General features: G+C 40.5%; 1 protein-coding gene across 1 annotated transcript in view; it reads right to left on the bottom strand.

Moving 5' to 3' along the window:
• The window catches only part of LOC134875038 (toll-like receptor 13), a 42,570-nt gene that overhangs the window by 589 nt on the left and 21,343 nt on the right, over positions 1-20,638 (bottom strand). Inside the window, exon 4 of the mRNA XM_063899436.1 lies at positions 19,737-19,854. Within this exon, the coding sequence (XP_063755506.1) occupies positions 19,737-19,854 (118 nt within the window). The remainder of the gene's footprint in view (positions 1-19,736; positions 19,855-20,638) is intronic.

The following is a 20,638-nucleotide window of genomic DNA, read 5'->3' as shown; positions in this document are numbered from 1 at the left end:
TTCTCTGCTGAAGCATGTTTGCGAGACTGTCACATTTAATACATTATGCTCTCTATATATTGTATTTATTATAACCCAGTATCACGGCAAGACGTGAACATGTGACGTTGGTCCACACTGGGAGACGTGAAGATGAGATGTTTCGACCCCTCAAAACGTGAGAGTTGCACGCTACTGTTAACACGGCCCACAAGTGTAGAACTACCCGGATGTGACAAGCAAACACTCTCCCATTCATTTCTATTGACCAGCGTCCATGTCAAGTTATCCTCAACTCTCACGGCCTGAAAACAGTATTTCCGGTCTCGGAGTTGTCAGTTATGATCCCTTATTGGCGTTACTCTCAAACGCACTGGGAAGCGCTTTAGCGTCACAATTGTTATTTTACTTCTTTATTTTTATTGTGTAATGTCGGACTTTTCGCCGTCAGTGAGGAAGAGAGTAAAAAAGTTGGAGCAGCTCACCCGACTGTCCCTTTTTTGTTAATTTCCATTTCAAAATAAAGCTTATATTGTGTTCGTTAATAATATTTGTTTTTTATATCCATTGGTTTGGTGAAACAAATATCAAAACAATATAAAAAATAAGCTTCATCAGCCACAACTATCAACAGAAAGACTGATCTGTATTCCGCCCGAGCGGCCAAACGACTGCATGATATTCAGCCCAGCCACGGCAGACAATACAAAACAGGATCTCGAACGAGTCCACCCACACTACGGAAAAACTACACGCAGGCTGGCTATTTGTGTGTTTCGCAATGGCGGTTATATCTACTTGGAATTGTAGTTCTAAAATACATTTGTATATTTCTCATAGTTATAAGTTGCCAGTATTTAAACTATGTATGCCCCTGACAGTTTAGGGGAGGGGAAACCCATTGGTGTTATCAAATACAAAATAAATAATTGATAAATGGGTGAAAATTGCTTGTGTCAATATTGGACAGTAGGCCTATATACATGGCAGCTAAGGTCAGAAGACCGTTATCTAACAGCTGGTCCTATGTCTCTGACCAGTGGCGTCATTAGGCCTATTTTAGTAAATGCCGACAAATTCATATATAATATAATGTGGCCAGAATATGAGTTCACATAAATAATCATACAACCAGTCATTATTCACTTAAATATGGTCATAAATCTTAGTTTCCCTATAGTGAAAGGTAGAGAGTCAGGGTCAGTGCGTCGTTATCCAATCCATTCCACCTGTTCATAGAGCACGCCCACATCACTGAAATCCAGTCCACGTTTTCACTGCAACCTAGGTTGCACTCGTCTCTGCATCTGGGTACCCGCAGCATGTACCGGGAGCGGAGCACACGGAACCGACTGAGCAGCATAAGGAGAAGAACGTGAACATGAATGGATATACGAAATTTTTTCAAGAGAGTAAGTATTGATCACTGCTGTTGGTGACAATAAGTTAGCTCCAGCCCCCCAGCTAACAACAGAAAGTCCCATGTAATTAATGAACGAAATGCTCCCTGCTTGAGCAAAGATTTTGCAGTGTAGATGCAGGGCTACTAAAAGGCATCCAGGCATGCAGTCCGAAATCTGAGAACTTCTTTAGTGAATCACACTTGAATTAACTTGCAAAACACTACAGCATTGACCTGAAAACAGAGGAGGTTCTGGTGGCCAGAAACTTTCTTGCCCGGAAAACAGAGGCTGGATGTTCACCCAAAGATATGTTGACTGTGCACAACCTCCTTGATTCAGACATGTTTCCCTCCCTGAAGGCAAACATCCAAGTTGCTTTAACAGTGCCTGTAAGCAGCTGCTCGTGTGAAAGGTCCTTTAGTGTACTGCGCCTGCTGCACTCCTGGTTAAATAGGGCACTGTAACTATGTGATGGTTCTTTTTGTTGTTGTTGTTGTTGTTAATGCTGTGAACATACAGTACTTCCTGTGTTTGTTTTTGTACTGTATTAAAGATGTAATGGTGGCCCGAAACATTTACACAGTAAAGGATCTGTTAAATCTGTCCAAAAAGTGTAAGGCAGTTTCTCAGTTTTTGTTAGCTGTTTGTGAAATTAAACGTTTGCTCACATCCTGTGCATCTTCTGGGGGCTGAGCCCCCCCTGTCCTTAAAACCTAGTGACGTCCCTGTCTCTGACCCCTCCTTTTGTCAATTGATAAGCTTTGAAACATGCACATGTCAAGGTTCAGAGGGACATTTTGCAAACATGGCAGTAGTCATCTATCATCTTCAGATCAACATGAAGTTAAGATATTATTGATTTTGATAACTATTTAAGCAAAATCATAACGGTAGACCACAACCTTAAATACACAAGTTTATTTAAAAGATAAGCCTCTTGTGATATACTCGCTTGACATCGCAGAAAAGGTGATAGGCAGCAGGGATGTAAAGTAACTAAGTATATTTACTCAAGTACTGTACATATTTTACATATTTCAATTTTATGCTACTTTCTACTTCTACTCCATTACAATTCAGAGGTTCATCGTGTGTTTTACTCCACTATATTTATTTTAGTTACTTTACGGAGTTATTGATATGAAATATAAACAACCCTTAAATAACACGTTAGTTGCACCTGAGTAAAATTCAGGGAAGGTGATTATTAAGTCCTTCAAACAATTTAACAGTATCTTTGATAGTGGGTGTTTGAGAACATCTGCAGATCCTTATAAAGCATATACCTGTTATTCTCTAATGGTTCAATAAAGACTGTTGGCTATTTTGCACATCCCTCTATCAAATGTGTGTACTTCCTCCATCAAACTGTCATATTCTGCACATTTCTTATACTATCAACATACATTTTATACACGTTACACAAATGTGTAATGTCAGTTAAAATAAGTGCTTCAAGATAGTTAACATTGCAGGACAGTCGATTGTGAAGTCGCCAAAAACAACTATGCAAGATATTGTACTTTGCCAGGCTGAATATTTATCTGTAGATATCCAGAAAGCATGTTGCCTATTGAAAAGAAGATCTCAACCTCAAATATTCTTTAATGTTTCAATAAAGCCTAATTAGTCTGTCTGTTTGTGTCTCAATCTTGTTGTATTAAATGGCCTATTTTGAATCTTCAATATCTGATTTGGTTGATTTAATAATTATTTTTGGGAAATGCCATATACACTGCTGGTAATGGAGATGTAGCAAGCCATCCTTTCCTTGTTTTATTAATGAATTCCAATCTTTTTTTCTGTCTCTTGAAAAAATACAGTCCTGGAAAAGAGCAAAATAGATTGATAGTGATATTTCTAAATGTGTATCATTTTAAGTGCGCTCCTTAATGCCTATTTAATTATTTTAATCCCCCTGGAGCTTTTTGGATGTGTCATTTATTTTTCTTGTCTTTGATGTGAATTCACACTTATTTCTGCACATATGATGATGATAACTTGACGTTATTTGTATCCTCATCGAGCTTTTTGTATTGTATTGTAAGTTCTAAATATGTTTGATAACTAAAAATACATTGCTGTTTCCGGCTTAGATTATGACTGATATATTTTGTTATGAGTGTTGGGCAAGTTATTTCCAAAATGTAACAGTACATATGACTTATTACTGTCTTTTTAAAGTAATAAGTTTCATTACATTATTACTGTCTCTGAACTCTAATGCGTTACATTACTTTTGGGTTACTTAGAGTTACCTTCACCAAAATAACCGCAAAAGTATGGCTTTAAATGCTAAAATATAGTTTATTGCAGCTCCTTAATTAAATATATCCATCCATCTATCCATCTATCCATCTATCCATCTATCTATCTATCTATCTATCTATCTATCTATCTATCTATCTATCTATCTATCTATCTATCTATCTATCTATCTATCTATCTATCTATCTATCTATCTATCTGGCAGTACATGCTGAACATTAGGAAAAGAGCTAGAAATGAAATTAATGCTGAATATTAAACTTATGCTCCGGGCCAGGGCCGGCCCTAGGCATAGGCGAACTAGGCGCCAAATTGGTCGAGGGGCCTCTAGGGGCGCCCTCTAGTGGCGCCCTTAAGCATACATCTTTCTCTTAACAACATTGATTAACGAAATAAAATGAAATAAAATCCTGGTGAAATAAAACCTCATTAAAACAAAAGAACATGGCAGCAAGTCTCCAAACTCTCTGGTGCAGAGGGACGAAAATGAAGGAAAGACCAGAACAAGAAGAAAGCCCAGCATAGAGGTATGTATTTTTTATCTCCGACATTCTAAAGTTGAATCAAAATTGTGTGATTTCTGTTAGAAGCTAGCTATCACTGCGTTGTGCTCCGCTAGCCTAGAATAGCTTTCTAGCCAGTGGCGGCTGGTGGAGTTTTCTCCAGGGGGGGCTATAACTCCAAAATGTATAAAAAAAATTTTTTAAAAGCATGCATACATGTACTAAGGTATCAAACGAGTGTATTTACATAAATCAAAACAACAAAAACAACATTATAGATAGATAGATAGAAGTGCAAAGAGAAACAAGTGCGATATATAGAGTATGTACAGTATATGCAGTTAAGAGTGATTATGTAAAGATAAGGGCAGTATAAAGAGGTGCATAATTGGCTTAGTATAAACAGATGTAGTATGAACAAATATACAGATGTGCTATATTACTATACAGATGGCCAATATACATATATAATAAATATCTATCTATCTCTCTATCTATCTCTCTATCTATCTCTAGATATATCTCTATATCTATATATTTAAATAATATATATCATATATAACATGGACAATACACATACTTTATGACAGAAGGCTGTGTGACGTCAGCCCCGCCGCCAAATCCAGCTGCATTCAGCTCGGGGAGAGGTGCGCCCCAACATCGTCCTATCTCTTGTATTGAAGAGGAGCTACTGCGCATGTACAACTTTTAACGAGAGTCTATGGGCAAAGATTCCTGCGCCCCAGGGCGGAAATACGTCACCAATCAGACAATGTCAACGAACGAAACAACTTTACTCATCATTAACTATGAAATATTTATCTTGCACATCTAAAAAAATATATACATATATTTCGAAATATTTTAATTTTTTTTTTTTTATGTCTTATTCAAGGAAATGTGGTGAGAGGTGAGTGGTGGGGCGGCGCCCTAGCGCCCTCTATTGGCCAGCCGCCACAGTTTCTAGCACTATTCTATTCCTAGTAAGCTTGCTTGGTAACTGGAGCTAGCTAGCCTGATCAACATGTACTCAACAATGTTTGACAGATTACCAATATTTGGAAGCACAAACTCATGTCATGTGTCACCATTTCTCCAAGCAGTATCACTAGTTATAAACATACAGAATAAGTTTAAAATATTCTGAACCCATGGGGGGAGTTTGCTAGTAGTAGCACTAGCAGCACGGAGGTAGAACTAGTAGCTTGCTCTAGCTAGCTTTCCAACCTGTCTCAAGCAGTGGTAGCTAGACTAACATCAACTTTCAGAAGCTGAACAGACTGACACAAGTTGACACATAGCTTTCAGTTCATTTTAACTACGTCACATAGGATGCTTTGGATAAACACTTTGGTTGTAGGCTATCGTTTACATGGGTGTTATATTATGCTAATATTATTTTGGTTAATTTTGGCGATTCATTTTAAACATTTAACGCAATTAACGTGGTTTTGTTTACTTCTGGTGGCGGCTGACCAATAACCTTTGGTCATGTGCGCGGGCAAACTAAGGAAACATCTATCCTAACTAAAGGAGAGTCGTTTGCACTTACTGTGAGTAAAACCGAGGAGCGACATTATGCCGAGGCATGTGCTAACCATTTTCTGGATGTTGCAAACGAATGGGAAATCAAGGATAAGTTGACCACACTCTGCACTGACAGCGGTAACATGGTAGCTGCCGCGAGGCTACTTCCATTTGAACACCTGCCTTGCATGGCCCACTGTCTGCAACAACGGTCACTTAAAGACAGTGGATTTGAAAGTGTTCTGGCCAAATGCCGCAAGATTGTCGGGCACTTTAAGCATAGTCCATCTAACGCTCACACTTATTCTCTCTATATATTGTATTTATTATAACCCAGTATAGAATGTTTCACACGAACTTAAGCAAGAATCACTTGCTCAGGACGTTGCAACAAGATGGAATTCTACACTGGAGATGGTAAAAAGGATGCAGAGAAACAAATCTCCAATGACCACTACCCTGGCGTAGCAAAAGAGCAAGGTTGCCATGTTGACTGACCAGGAGCTTGCCAAACTGCAAGAGCTGGAGGAACTACTGGAACCTTGCAAGGAAGTTATTTATTTCTCGTTTCTCCTCCCTCTCTTTCTTTCTCCCTATCTCCTGTGTACAGTATAGGTCAGAGGTCTTCAACAGGGGGGTCGCGACCCCCAGGGGGTCCGCGGAGGTACTGCAGGGGGGTCGCGAAATCTTTGGTTGATTAGACAATTTTTTATATATTTATATTTTTTTTACAAACCGTTTTTTCCCACAAATTGCAATGTCTTTAAATGCACAACACAAATCCAAAATATTATAGCGAACGGAAAAAATGGAGGCAGATGTGCCAATCACGAGGCCGTGTGACACACGCTGGCTCATAGACATAATATTATGTCTATGCGCTGGCTCTGTCAGGTTCCCCGTGATTGGACGAGAGCCTATTCAGGCCCCAGTTTACTGAAGACCCAGACACAGGGATGCACGCAGCGACATTATTGAGAAGACCATACATATAAAATGGATCGTTTTGTAACTCGAGCGAAAAAATCAACAAGCACAAGCGAGATACCATCCACCAGTGAACATGCAAGTGACGAGGCAGAACCTGCTGCGCCTGCAGATGTTGCAGCTAATAAGGGTAAGCGCAAAAGGGAGAAGACACGAAAATATTCAGATCATTATCTGAAGTTCGGGTTTACCTTTAAGGAGACAGATGGCATTGAGTTTCCAATGTGTGTCATTTGCTCTACTGTTCTTTCAAATGAATCTATGAAGCCATCAAAGCTGCAGCGTCACTTGGAGACAACACACAGCCACTTAAAAGACAAACCTGTTGAATACTTCCAAGCTAGCCTCAAATCCCTCCAAGGTCAACAGACATTGATCAGAAAATCAGCCAAAGTTGGGGAGCTAGCTTTGAAATGCTCTTATCAAATTGCTCTTCGGATTGCCCAGAAGAAACAGCCATACACACTTGCAGAGGATTTAATATTGCCTTCAGCAACCGATATGTGTAAAACCATGTATGGAAATGATATTGACATTAATAAACTGAAAACCATTCCAGTGTCGGACACAACCATAGCTCGCCGTATAGGCGAGATGGCATCTGATGTGAGGATGCAACTGATAGAGAAGCTGAGGTTGGCAGATGCATTTGCGTTACAATTAGACGAGTCAACAGATGTGTCGAAGGACGCCCAGCTTCTGGCGTTTGTGCGCTTTGTCGATGATAAGGAAATGCAGGAGGAATTTTTGTTTTGTAAGTGCCTCCCTCAACGCACAACTAGTTCTGAAATCTTCAAAGAGATCGATGTTTTTTTCAGAGAGAATGACATTCCGTGGACAAAATGTATTGCGCTGTGCACTGACGGTGCAAGAGCCTTGGCTGGTTTAAAAAGTGGACTAATCGCGCTTGTAAGGGATGTGTCTCCGCAAGTGATTTGGACGCACTGCATGCTACACAGGGAGTCACTTGTTGCCAAAGATATGAGCGCTGAATTGGCAGATGTCATGGACTCGGTAGTGAAAGTAGTCAACCTAGTCAAGAAGAGCGCATTGCAAACACGTCTCTTCTCGAATCTCTGTGCTGCTGAGGGAGAAGAACACACTGCGCTACTCTACCATTCCGAGGTTCGGTGGCTTTCACGTGGAACAGTGTTGTCACGTGTGCTGGAATTGCGCAAGTCTATTCGGGAGTTTTTACTTCTCCAAAAGCGCACAGAGCTGGCTGCACTTTTCAGTGACAATGTTTGGGTCACCAAACTTGCCTATCTTGCTGATGTTTTCGCTGAGCTGAACAAACTGAACAGTTCAATGCAAGGCCGCAATACCCATGCCATTCAACTGTATGACAAAATGGAAGGCTTTCTAAAAAAAATCAAAAGGTGGAGGGAGCGCATCGGGGAGGAAATATTTTCCATGTTTCCATCAGTGGATGAGCTGGGAGATTCTGCTGTGCTCTCGCCCCCCATTACACGCGCAATTCTTGCGCATTTGGAGGCGCTCGAGGGACAATTTGGGCACTACTTTTCTGAGGCTGACTCCTGGCGCAGGGACAAGACATGGATACTGTTTCCATTCACAGACAACGCAGCAGACGGCACACACCTGACAGTGACGGAGGAGGATCAGCTAATCGAACTATCCACTGACAGTACGTTCAGACACATATATGACACAAAACCACTCACCCAGTTCTGGATCTCTTGCCAGAAAGACTTTCCGCAATTGGCAGGAAAAGCCATGATGAGCCTTTTGCCCTTTGCCACAACCTATCTTTGCGAAAGTGGATTTTCCTCACTGACTTACTTGAAAAACAAATACAGGTCAAGGCTGCAGCCTGAGGCTGATATGACCCTCTGCCTGACAACCTCCATCCGTCCAAGGCTGGATCAGCTGTGTGCTGCTCATCAGGGTCAGACATCTCACTGATGTGAGAGTACGTGTGCCATCCACAGATGGTTTGAGGATTCATTGTCCCATCTACATGCATGTTTAGTGTTAAAATCTCATAGCTCAGTGTTTGTTTATAAATGACAGTGGCACAGCCACTCTGCACCTTGCACTTGTTTAAAGTTCAAACTTTTATTGTGATTTATTTTAATAGCCCTGTGTTGTGTGCAAGATATATGTTCATAAATGGCAGTGGTACGGCCACACTGTACCTTGCACTTGTTTAAAATAAAAACATGAATATATTAACCTGTGTATTATTTGAATAGCTTAGTATTGAATGTACAATAACAGTATCTATGTTTACACACTGCACTAGGCCCCGTTTAATATAAAACACAATTGTATGCCATATTAATAGTAGGGGGTCCCTGCTCCAACTCTCCATCAGTTTGGGGGTCCCTGGCCTGAAAAACGTTGAAGACCCCTGGTATAGGTGTACCGCTTTCTCTCTCTCTCTCTCTCTCTCTCTCTCTCTCTCTCCCTCTCTCTCCATCTCGTGTGTATGTTGTTTTCTCTCTCTCCTTCTCTCTTTCACCTGTGCGTGTGTGTGTGTGTCTATGTGTGTGCTGTTCTCTCTCTCTCTCCATCTCCTGTGTGTGTGTGTGTGTGTGTGTGTGTGTGTGTGTGTGTGTGTGTATGTTGTTGTTCTCTCTCTCTCCCTCTCTCTTTCACCTGTGTGTGTGTGTGTTTGTGTTTGTGCTGTTCTCTCTCTCTCCATCTCCTGTGTGTGTGTGTGTGTGTGTGTGTGTGTGTGTGTGTGTGTGTGTGTGTGTGTGTGTGAGTGTGTGTGTGTGTATGTTGTTCTCTCTCTCTCTCCCTCTCTCTTTCACCTGTGTGTGTGCGTGCACTGGTTCTCTGTGTTGTTAATAAAGACGTACTGAAATGTTTAACACCTTGTGCTTTCCATTGCAGATATGTGACTTGAACTGCTGGGGGGAGAGCAGTATGTGTCATTTTCAGTGGTCTTGCCAGCCTTATGCCACTTGTTCAGAGTTATGGAGCCCTCAGACGATGATCCAGTTTATCTTCTGATGTTCAAGAAGGCCTTTACTACAGACCTAGCTCAACGGAAGGATAGCACCAACCTCAAATGGCTGAAGATCACTACTGCCCTTGACCCTAGGTTTAAAGACCTTAAGTGCCTTCCAAAAGATAAAAGGAGTGAGGTGTGGGCTTCAGTACGTGACCTGATGATGAGAGAGACACGTGCACACCAACCACCTGCTGAGACAACAGAGGAGCCATCACCAAAGAAGAGGAGGAGGATGTCCATGTTGCTGTGTTCTTCTGATTCGGATACAGATGATGAGGAGGAGTTCATAGAGCATTGTCTGGATCGCTACAAAGCAGAGCCAAAAATGGACATAGAGGTGTGTCCACTACAATGGTGGTCAAAGAGAGAGGGAGCACATGCCAGGCTGGCACCCATTGCACGCAAGCACGCAACCCCTGCAACCACAGTGCCTTGTGAGAGGTTGTTCTCACTCTCAGGCCACATCATTCAAAAGAAGCGAGCTTCTTTGTCCCCTGATAACGTAAACAAACTGGTCTGCCTCAGTAACTGGCTGAATGTAAAGAAGGACTAAGTAAATTATGTCTATGGAGTGAAAAATATTCAATGTTCTGAATATTATTTTGTATTTGCACTGTGCATATGTGCACCTTAAGCCATTAAAATGGTCTTTGAATTTAAATATACTTTCTCTGTGTTTATTCTACATTAATTTGATGATTGATTTTACATATTCATTACAAGCTTCAGTCTTAAGTAGAAAAATGCAATTCATTTATTGATAGATTAATCGCGATTAATTACAGAAATTTGTACGATTAATTAGTTAATTTTTTTCAATCGATTGACAGCCCTAATTATTTTATAATTGAAATTGTCCAGATACACTCCAGAATTTTTTGCTGAGACCCTCCCCTCCTGAAGAAAGCTCAGCTGATCCCCCAGGTTCACCGCTCTCTGAACCTTGTAAGTTTGTTTAATCATTATGTATTGGTGGTAATAATAGTATTAGTTATAGTAGCAGAAGTAGTAGTGGGCTATTAATGCATATGGTCTAACTTTATTTGTACAATGTTCTAATGTGGTAGGACTATAACATTGACCAAATACAATGGTGTAACTAACATCACGGATGGATTCTATGCTTGAATTCAGCTGCAGGTGAAGGGACATCTAGGACATCTAGTACTTCAGCAACCAGTGAAACACAGACCAGGGACACAGAGCCTGCAGCAGGTAAGTCTATTTAATAATCTTTATTTTACTTTACACTTAAAAGCTTAGAAAACAATGATTTATTTACACCTAATGCCAACTTCAAAGGTTTTAATAATTGTTCACTCCATTAAACACCACTGATCTTGTTAAAAAAGTATGATTTAGATGTATTTACTGCGTGTCATATTATGACTCACAAGATCAGTGATAAATCTAAACATATGAACAAGTGAGAAAATCTGTCAGTGTATTGCCTATTGCCACAATGTATCTGTATTAAAAGATTAACATCAATTGTATGTATTTGCCTTCAGGTGAAGGAGCAACAGGCACAACTGGCCCTGCTTCTACACTACAGCCTGCAGACACCCTATCCCCCACAACAATTTCTGATATCCATGAGTCCGTCAGGGGAGCACCTATTAATCCTGCTGACTGGCCAACCCTGTCTGACACAGTGAGGACTGAATTAGTCAATAGAGGACCATATCAAACCAATCCAGATTTCACCTTTCCCAAACGACAGGATGGAGGAAGTTGCCATCACCAGTACTTTTACCGAAAGTTAGTGAATGGAGAAAAAGTTAGGAGAAGCTGGTTGGTGTACTCAAAGAACAAAAATAGTCTTTACTGCTTCTGCTGCAAGCTCTTCTCAATGAAAAGCTTTACCCTGATCAGCAGTGGATTAAATGACTGGAAAAATTAGGGCCAGGTCCTAAAAACTCACGAGACTAGTCCAGAACATTCGCAGCACATGTCATCCTGGAAGGAACTGGAGACCCGTCTAGAAAAAGGCCAGACAATTGATAAACTTGAAATGGCACTTCTTCAGGCTGAAAGGAGGAGATGGCGTACTGGATTGTACTCCTGATGTGAGCCACCAACACCAACTGTCGGTTGTACTTCGAATCGTCGCGATACAATAAACATCAGCAGTAAAAGAGTACTTTATGGGGTTCATTGAAGTGGAATCATCCACTGGAGAAAGCCTCTCAACCCTCCTTCTGAGAGAGCTGGAGGTGTTTAACATTTCCTTTGAGGATTGTTGGGGACAATCATAGGACAATGGTGCAAATATGAAGGGAAAGTCAAAGGGAGTCCAAGCCAAACTCCTGAGAGTAAACCCTCTGGCTTTATTTGTTCCATGTGGAGCCCAAACTCTAAATGTGGTGGTAGCAGATGCATCAAAAAGCTCAACCGAGGCCAAAAATTACTTTGGCTACTTACAAAGCCTATTCACACTATTCTCTGCTTCCACAGAAAGATGGGCCATCTTGAAGCAGCATGTTAAGACGACTCTGAAATCCTGGTCCGACACCAGATGGGAAAGCCAGATAAACAGTGTCCAGGCTGTAAGATTTCAGACAGCCAACGTCAGAGAGGCTCTGCTAGAGGTGAGGAATACAGCCACAGATGCAGTTATTGGAACTGAAGCACAGTCCTTGGCTGAAGAGGTAGGATCATATAGATTTTGCATTTGCAGTGTGGTTTGGTATGACATTCTTGCTAAAATTCAGCATGTCAGCAAAATGTTGCAGTCTGTGTCCATGCAATTGGATGTGGCTCTTCAGCTCCTTAAAACTGCAGAAGCCTTTCTCACCACCTATAGAGGAAATGGATTTAGTTCAGCCCAGGTCTCAGCCAGAGAACTCTGTGAGGAGATGAATGTGGAAACTGCTCTGAAGCAGAAGAGGCTGCGAAAGATAAAGAGACAGTACTCCTATGAATCACCTGATGAGCCAGAGGGGGATGCACTCAAACTATTGGAAATGTCCTTCTTTAATGTGGAGGTTGATGTGGCGGTTGCATCATTGCAAGAACATTTCAAAACCTTAGGTGATGTTGAGGATAAGTTTGGAGTGCTGGTGAACTTCCCTAATCTCCCAGAAGTAAATCTCAGTATCACCGAGGGCAGCCAATGGGCTAGGGCTGGCCCTGCTCCGGGCTGAATAATATTTGATACCGGTAACATGACGTCTCTGTGTGTTATTAATAACATGTTAGTGGAGCCTCTGCACGGCCCTGTGACCTGCTGTATATGAACGAGTCTCTATGGCAGCGTTAGCTCACCTTGTCATTGGTGTGTTAACGGGGATTTGGCTGACAAGCTTTCTAAAAGCCGGCGATTCCACAGAGGACAGAGGCTGCAGATTTTCAACACTCTGCCACAAGTCTCTGAACTTCTTGGGGTTCAAGCAGCAGACCAGAGAGAAAGTGACCTTCTGTTGCTTTGGGCTGCGTGCACTCCTGTCTTTTTCTTTTCTTTTCTCCGAGCCTGCAGCTCTCAATCGTGAATCTGTTTCTGCAGCCCTCTTAACCAATAGTAAACAGGTTTACTGAGTTACTATTCTACCTGCACAATTATTTCTCTGGTGTCGGAATGTCTCGCGATGTGTGAATTCTTAGAAACAAAACACCACATCATTTTGGGTTAAAATGTGTTGTAACGAAGTATTGCATTATATTACTGCGTTACAGCAAAAAGTAATACCAGGGATTCTTGAGATGAGGGACAAAACATGTCCGAGAGATAAAACTCATTGTAATTCTTAAAATGTGTTTAAAAAATGTCCAATAATTTGATTAAACAATAAAACAAGAACTTATTTATACCACAAAATGTGAATTAATGCTTTTTTACACATATATTTTATTTTACATCACCTAGTGTGCTGCCTGAACCCCAAAATACCCTTGTCCGAAAGCAAGTTCCATGACTTTACAATACTTAAATAATTGTTAAAATTAAAATAAAACAAACACAATAGCTACTGTGATCATGTATTTTAAGTAATTATTCAAACTATATAGAAATTTACAATTAAAAATATATATTTATGTACTTTTTACGTGATTGAAATCGCGTCCGGAGTTTCTGTCAACACCATAAGATTTTTCAAAAAATGCAAAAAAACAGCCATTATATTGGCCAACTCATACTCTAAGGACCCCTTTTCCACTTGCTGTTTGGTGGACATGCCATGAGGCCACTGCTCTGGTAAGTAAATATTTCTCATATTTTTCCTTAATTATCTTCTTTTACAAAACCAGCTATGTCACAACCATAGAGTGTCAACACCATGGTCGATAAAATTCAAGGTTTATGTGATTTTATCAAGAAATAAAAGTTTAATCTAACGTTATTGTTGAGGCCACTAGCAGCTAGTGATAAACAAGATGGCTTCTGCAAAGAAATCACATGTTATGATGAAAAATTGAAGATATCGTCAACTCCGTAAGACTCCATCAGACGTCAACTCCGTAAGAAATGTTGTCTTATGGAGTTGACCACTTACCTTATGGTGTTGACAAATGGGATTTAAATGTATCATTTGCCCATTTAATTCAACACCACGGCATCCACACACCACATTGTCTGGCAAAATCCTCAAAAAGTATCGCCTGATGCATCAGGTTCGTGAATTTGGCCTTAGCTACAAAACACTCAGAGAAAACACACCAATCCAAAGAGAGCCCAGTTACCTCCAGACAATCTCCTCAGTGGTTCACACATTTTTTGAAAACAATTCAAGAATCATGACAGACAAGCAAGACACCATCACAAGAAAAAAAGTGAAACGTCAAAGGATGGTAATGACAGACACAATGCAGAATCTCCACCAGTCATATACTGAGCAAAACCCCAGCATTCGCCTGAGTTATTCCTCTTTCTGTGCACTACGTCCCTTCTACATAACACCACCCAAAACCTCAGATCCATGAAAACGCCACGCTCATGCTTGATGTTTTGAAATCTTTCCAGGCTGTGTCAACCAGCAAGCTTAAAGAGAGTTTTCAGCTTGTCTGTTGTTCTCCACCAAGTGAATCGTGTCTATTGTGCACCTGTGCAAGATGCCTTCACAAATCATCAAGTCTGCCTTTAGAGCAAGGGAAAACAAAAGTGGACTGGAAGCAGTGGGAACGGGTCGAAGAGAAAACAGAGGATGGAGTTCACTTTCATACCAGACTACAGAAACGTACGGGTACTCTGTCGGAGCTGATGGATCTCTACCAAGACAAATTAAGAAACGAAACAACCACCCATGTCCATCTTGTTCAAAATCAATCCAAAGAGTACCGAAACATGATTGAAAATTACAATGAAAGAACAGTGATTGTGCATATCGATTTCTCTGAAGCATGGAAATGCAAATACAGCTCCGAAGTACAATCCTGCCACTATGGCCAAAATCTCCCACTGATAACGCTCCATACAGGCATGTTTTACACCAAGCAAGAAAAACAAGCTTTTTGCACAATTTCCGAGTCCAAGCGCCAAGACGCAGCAGCAATATGGACCTACATGGATGAAGTTCTGAAGGACATTCATACCAGATTCCCCCACATTGACACAATTCACTTTTGGTCTGATGGTCCAAGTAAACAATACAAAAATAAAAAGAACTTTCTCCTCCTCTCCACCATCCCTCCTCGACTGGGGTTCAACAATGTAACATGGAACTTCTTCCCTACATCCCACGGAAAGGGCGCCCCGGATGGTATTGGGGCAACAGTTAAGCGGTGTGCTGACAGAATGGTTCTTGGAGGAGTGGACATCGTCAATGGCATGACTTTTCATCAGCTTGTGTCCAGCAGGCTAAGTGGAGTCCACCTACACTATGTCAGCACTGATGATTTCCTGGCTTATGATGCTGTCCTCCCCAAGTCCCTACGACCCATCTCAGGAACAAGAAAGGTTCATCAAGTGGTAGCTCGGGGCAATACCATCTACTGTAGGCATAGTTCATGCTTTTGTAATGAGCCACAAATCTGCCGCTGTTTTAATCCAGTTGCACACCACCACAATCCAGTTGCACACCACACCACACCACACACACCACAGCATGCAGATGAGCATCGGGCTGTTCAGAGTCCTCTTGCCATGTTAGTGGAGGCAATGGAGGAGGAGCCGATCAGAGCACCTGAGGGCTTAATGTCAGCAGTGGGGCCGAGTGACATCAACACAGAGGATTGGCTTGCTGTGGTTTATGACTACAATTGGTGGCTGGCTAAAGTGCTTAAAACAGATCAAGAACAAGGGGATGTTCAAGTGGATTTTTTCCACCCTCATGGGCCATGTAGTCGTTTCCAAAGGAAACAAGGGTGCCAGGATGTCTGCTATGTTCCATCTACTGACATCATAGTCAAAATTCACCCATCATTACCAGTCCGCACAAGCCGCACAAGGGATATCTACCAGTTCTCCTCAGAGGTCATGGACTTCCTAGATGAGGACCTTTTCAATCGGTTGTTGCCAGGTGTTTAAATTCATGCCATGATATAAGATGAGTTCAAGATTTACAGAGAATTTTCCATTTCCAAAGGCTGAATTAATGAATATTCTTAGTGTTTTTCTCCATGATCTGTAAATTTGATGAGTTTATGGACTGTTCAAGAGATCTGATATGAGTTTATGGACTGTTCAAAAGATCCAATATGAGTTTATGGACTGTTCAATAGATCAGATATGAGTTTATGGACTTTTCAAGAGATCCGATATGCCTACTGCCAAGTTCCTGTTTTTAAAGTGGGTGTGAGTGCAAAAATAACGATTGATATTAAATGGCCTTTTATCCTGAAATGTTACAGTTGAAAAGTTGAGTTTTTGAAGTTCAATGGCCATGTTAAATGAAGTTATCTCCAGTTCTCTTCTAATTCGTCAACACCGTAAGATGTGCGTCAACACCGTAAACAGCTGGTCAACTCCATAAGATGAGTTTTCTGTTCATTTTTGTTTTTAAAAAGATATTTTATTACATTTTCTCACATTATCTCAACAAAAGCACTGCATTTCCTAAATAAATGTGTAATTTCTGTATTGCTGACTAACATTGTTTGTTTTTGAGATTAAAAAATAAATGTGAACATGTATATTTCCCCAGTTATAATAATTGGCAGCTTGATAATATATATATTTTAAAGTAATAGTATTAGTTTAAAAACATGGATTGAATAACACAGATTAAAATAACCTCCAGTAGTCAAAATAACTGCAATAAGTTTATTCAAAATACATATTTCTATGTTTCTTTGTGTCTTACGGTGTTGACAAAATCCCAGGCTTGTCCAGCAAACATGAAAAAAATGTTTAAAATGTTAAACCTGGGAGATTGTATTTCAACAGCATCAAAAGGCCAGCACCTGGGACAAATATAATATATAGATATATTTTGGAAAAATCAACATTTTATTTTTAGAAATTAAAAACCCATTTTGTCCCTTGTCTCAAGAATCCCTGTATCTCGATTACTTTTATTACACATTACACCCAACCCTGTTTGTTATACACATGATATATTTTGTTATAGACAGATTCCTTTAGATTAAAGTATTTTCGTTTCGTTAAAAAAACTCAATCAAAAAAGTAAGGTTCTTGTTGCAGAGTTTGTGAATGAAGCCAAACGGGTCTGGCAGCGCAATTCTTTTGATAGTTGTAGCTGATAAGGCTTATTACTATATTGTGTTAATATTTGTAACAAACTGTTGATTAAAACCCACAACAACACAGAGAAGATGGTCATAACAGGACCCAGTGGTCTAGTTAATAAACACAAAATAATAACGATATAAACTTTATTTTGAAATGAAAAGAAACTACTGACGGCGAAAAGTCCGACATTACACAATAAAAATAAAGAAGTAAAATAACAATTGTGACACTAAAGCGCTTCCCAGTGCGTTTGAGAGTAACGCCAATAAAAGAATTTAACTGACAGCTCCGGGACCAGAAATACTGTTTTCAGGCCGTGAGAGTTGAGGATAACTTGACATGAACGCTGGTCAATAGAAATAAATGGGAGAGCGTTTGCTTGTCACATCCGTGTTAACAATAGCGTGCAACTCTCACGTTTTGAGGGGTCGAAACGTCTCATCTTCACGTCTCCCAGTGTGGACCAACGTCACATGTTCACGTCTTACCGTGATACTGGTTTGTAATAAAGACAATATATAGAGAGCATTATATGCGACACAGTCTCGCATCATATGCTTCAGCAGAGAACGGGCCATAGTCGTTGAATTTCAACACAATGGGGAGCATTCCCTCGCAATCTCAAGTTGTCTACTAACAACGTTTAGAGAGCTCTATAGAAGTCTATGGGACTACCCTGCAAGTTGGAAATTGACGGTAAAGGGCTTCCCAATGCGTTTGATAGTAACGCCAAGGGATCCTGACATAACATCACTATAGGACGACTTGGCAGTGAGAATGTGTTGACTTGGAAATGTGCACAGTTATCACAAGTTGCGTTAATTAGCATTAATGGCATTATAGCCCATAGGGACAATAGAAAACGATTGGCTCGGCTGATTTAGACAGTTTTGGAGTGGTGTTGGAGGTTATTGAGGATACTAATGCTGCGTTCCAGTTGAACTGGGAAGTGGGAGTATCCGACTTCCCAGTCGGAAATTTCAACTAACCCTTACCCTCAGGTCGGACTTCCTATTCGGAAACTCGGAGATACCTCGCCATACCCCAGTTCAACTTTCAATTCGCACACAACATGACTGCCCAGCGCGTTAACACTAAGTAAACACGTTGATCACATAACATTTTTAGCTCTTCTGTATTAATTGTGTCACATTAAATCACCTGTACTTAAAGTACCGCTCATCTTCTATCTGAAGATATGTTGCCACGATATTTTTATGCACAAAATATGAAACATTGCTAACAATGGCTAACCCGAGTTAATTGCTAAATCTGTAAAAAAGGCGAACGTTCATGACTTGCTTTGTTGGGATACTTAAAATAACCTAGTGTAAAATACTGTAAGGATGTTCCAAATAATTTGCTATATGATACCGGAAAAAATATTACATACATATTTTGACTAGATTCGGCCTTAAACATTGGTATACATGTTTCAAAACAGTGTGTTAGGTCTGTAGTCTTCTATTTATGTGGACTTTTTAAAGTTTTTCAAGTGGACTGCATATTTGTTCTGTAGTTTTTGGTATTCGGCAAGAGCAAATACAACAACAGCCTTCCTGGGAGCGTCCATCTTTTCCGACTTGCGTTACTGGAACGCAGTCAAATCGGAAGTGACGTCACTCCCAGTTCTGACCTCTGACGTAAATGGAACGCGGCATTACTCCATGTCTGACATTTTCAGGATCAAAAATGGCCATTTTAACCAGAAATTGGCCATATTTGTAATCTAGGTGGGTTGATTTTGACTTTCATTGGTAGTGTTGCAACCTTTGGATATAGAGAACACAAGATGAAAATTATCTACTGGGGTAGAATAAAATCTTTTTCAAATAAATAAGCCCCCTAAATCTTCCAAATCGGCCCAAAATAAATCATAATCGGCCGACAGAGAGAACAAATAAATGTCTGAAATGGAATCAGCATCATTAATAACCTCCAAAACCACTCCTAAATGATCCATTTCGGCCAAGCCATTTATAAACTATTGCCCCAATAGGCTATAATGGTCAATAATGCTAATCAATGCAATGTATGCTAATTGTGCAAATTGTCCAAAATATGCAAGCTAGCATGAGGCAGTTTCTATGTGCCTGGCACCCCAAACTATACATTTCTATATACATCTCTATAAAACCTTGGGGTACTCAACATTCCCGGGTTCACAGTAGGACTGTCAGATAGATTAATAGCCTACTATTGACCTAATATGCTATTCTTTGTGGATGTTCAGTCCATGAATGAAATCACTTAGTTGATAGAAGTGCTAGTTACTGGAAGTCTTTAAAGCAAGCTCTCTCTCTGAGTCACTGTAAAACACGCCTTCCATTTGATTTGATTTTGTTTTATATTGGGGAGAAGTCTCTGTGTCAGCCTGTCCATCCTCTGCACACATCTATTTTGCTCTATTATTGGACATCTTTGAAGACAGAAGAAATAATGAAAGACGCTGCCATTACCTGGCCATCTGGATCTCTCTGGAGCACCACTCGCTCTGCAGGTAGCGCCTGGTGATCACACAAATGGTCTTCCTGCTGCCATAGATGGCGTCTGTAATGTTCTCTATGATCGGCTTCCCTGTGGAGAGTTCAGACACACCGGTGATATTCTCCACTGCACATTAAGACCATTTTTACAAGCTTCATGCCCTAAAACAATGCAGATTTGAAACATTAAAAAGCTGACTGAAGAAAGTATTTTCTGTCAACCCACGTGGCTTAGAGACCCTGACGTCTTCATGGATTTCTCTCTACTTTTCAATTTGCTGAAAATATAATTAGTGACCAGGTCTTAGATCCTCAGGCGCCTGATGAAAAACTTGTTCAAAAAGTTGATGACTTTAAGACAAGGGAACCAGAAGATGTGAAATGCTAACTAATTTCCAAGTTTTAGGACTCATTTCGGACCACTCTATAGGAAGCTACCAAAATGGCTGAAAAAAGCTGCAGATAGAGCAGGGCAAGTGGACAAAGCTAGTTCAGAAATTAACATAAATCTGGGAGTGGCCTTCACCTGCTGGTGAGCTCCAGGTAGGAGGGGCCAACACAATCTACTTATCTATAGGGTGACCAGGGGTCCGTTTAGGGTGGGGCTGCACAGCATATTTATCATTTTCCCAATATATTATTAGCTAATAGTTTCAATAGAAATGTTTATTTTTAAGGGTTAGACAGAAATAATATTTAAATGTGAACTAGATTGTATCATCGCAGTTGCATGTCCCACATTCAGTCCAACAGGGGAGTTGTTGGCACCTGGTCACCCTACTCATCGTACCTGCCAGCTGAGTTTCTCTAACTGAACATTTCTCAAGATAACAGGTAAATATGGCCTTTGTTACCACTTGGGTGAGTTTCAGTGT

This window comes from Eleginops maclovinus, chromosome 13 (genome assembly GCF_036324505.1).
Source record: "Eleginops maclovinus isolate JMC-PN-2008 ecotype Puerto Natales chromosome 13, JC_Emac_rtc_rv5, whole genome shotgun sequence".
In the NCBI taxonomy this organism is placed as follows: domain Eukaryota; kingdom Metazoa; phylum Chordata; class Actinopteri; order Perciformes; family Eleginopidae; genus Eleginops; species Eleginops maclovinus.
The sequence above is the reverse complement of the archived record's forward strand: the minus strand, read 5'-3'. Positions and strand labels throughout refer to the sequence as shown.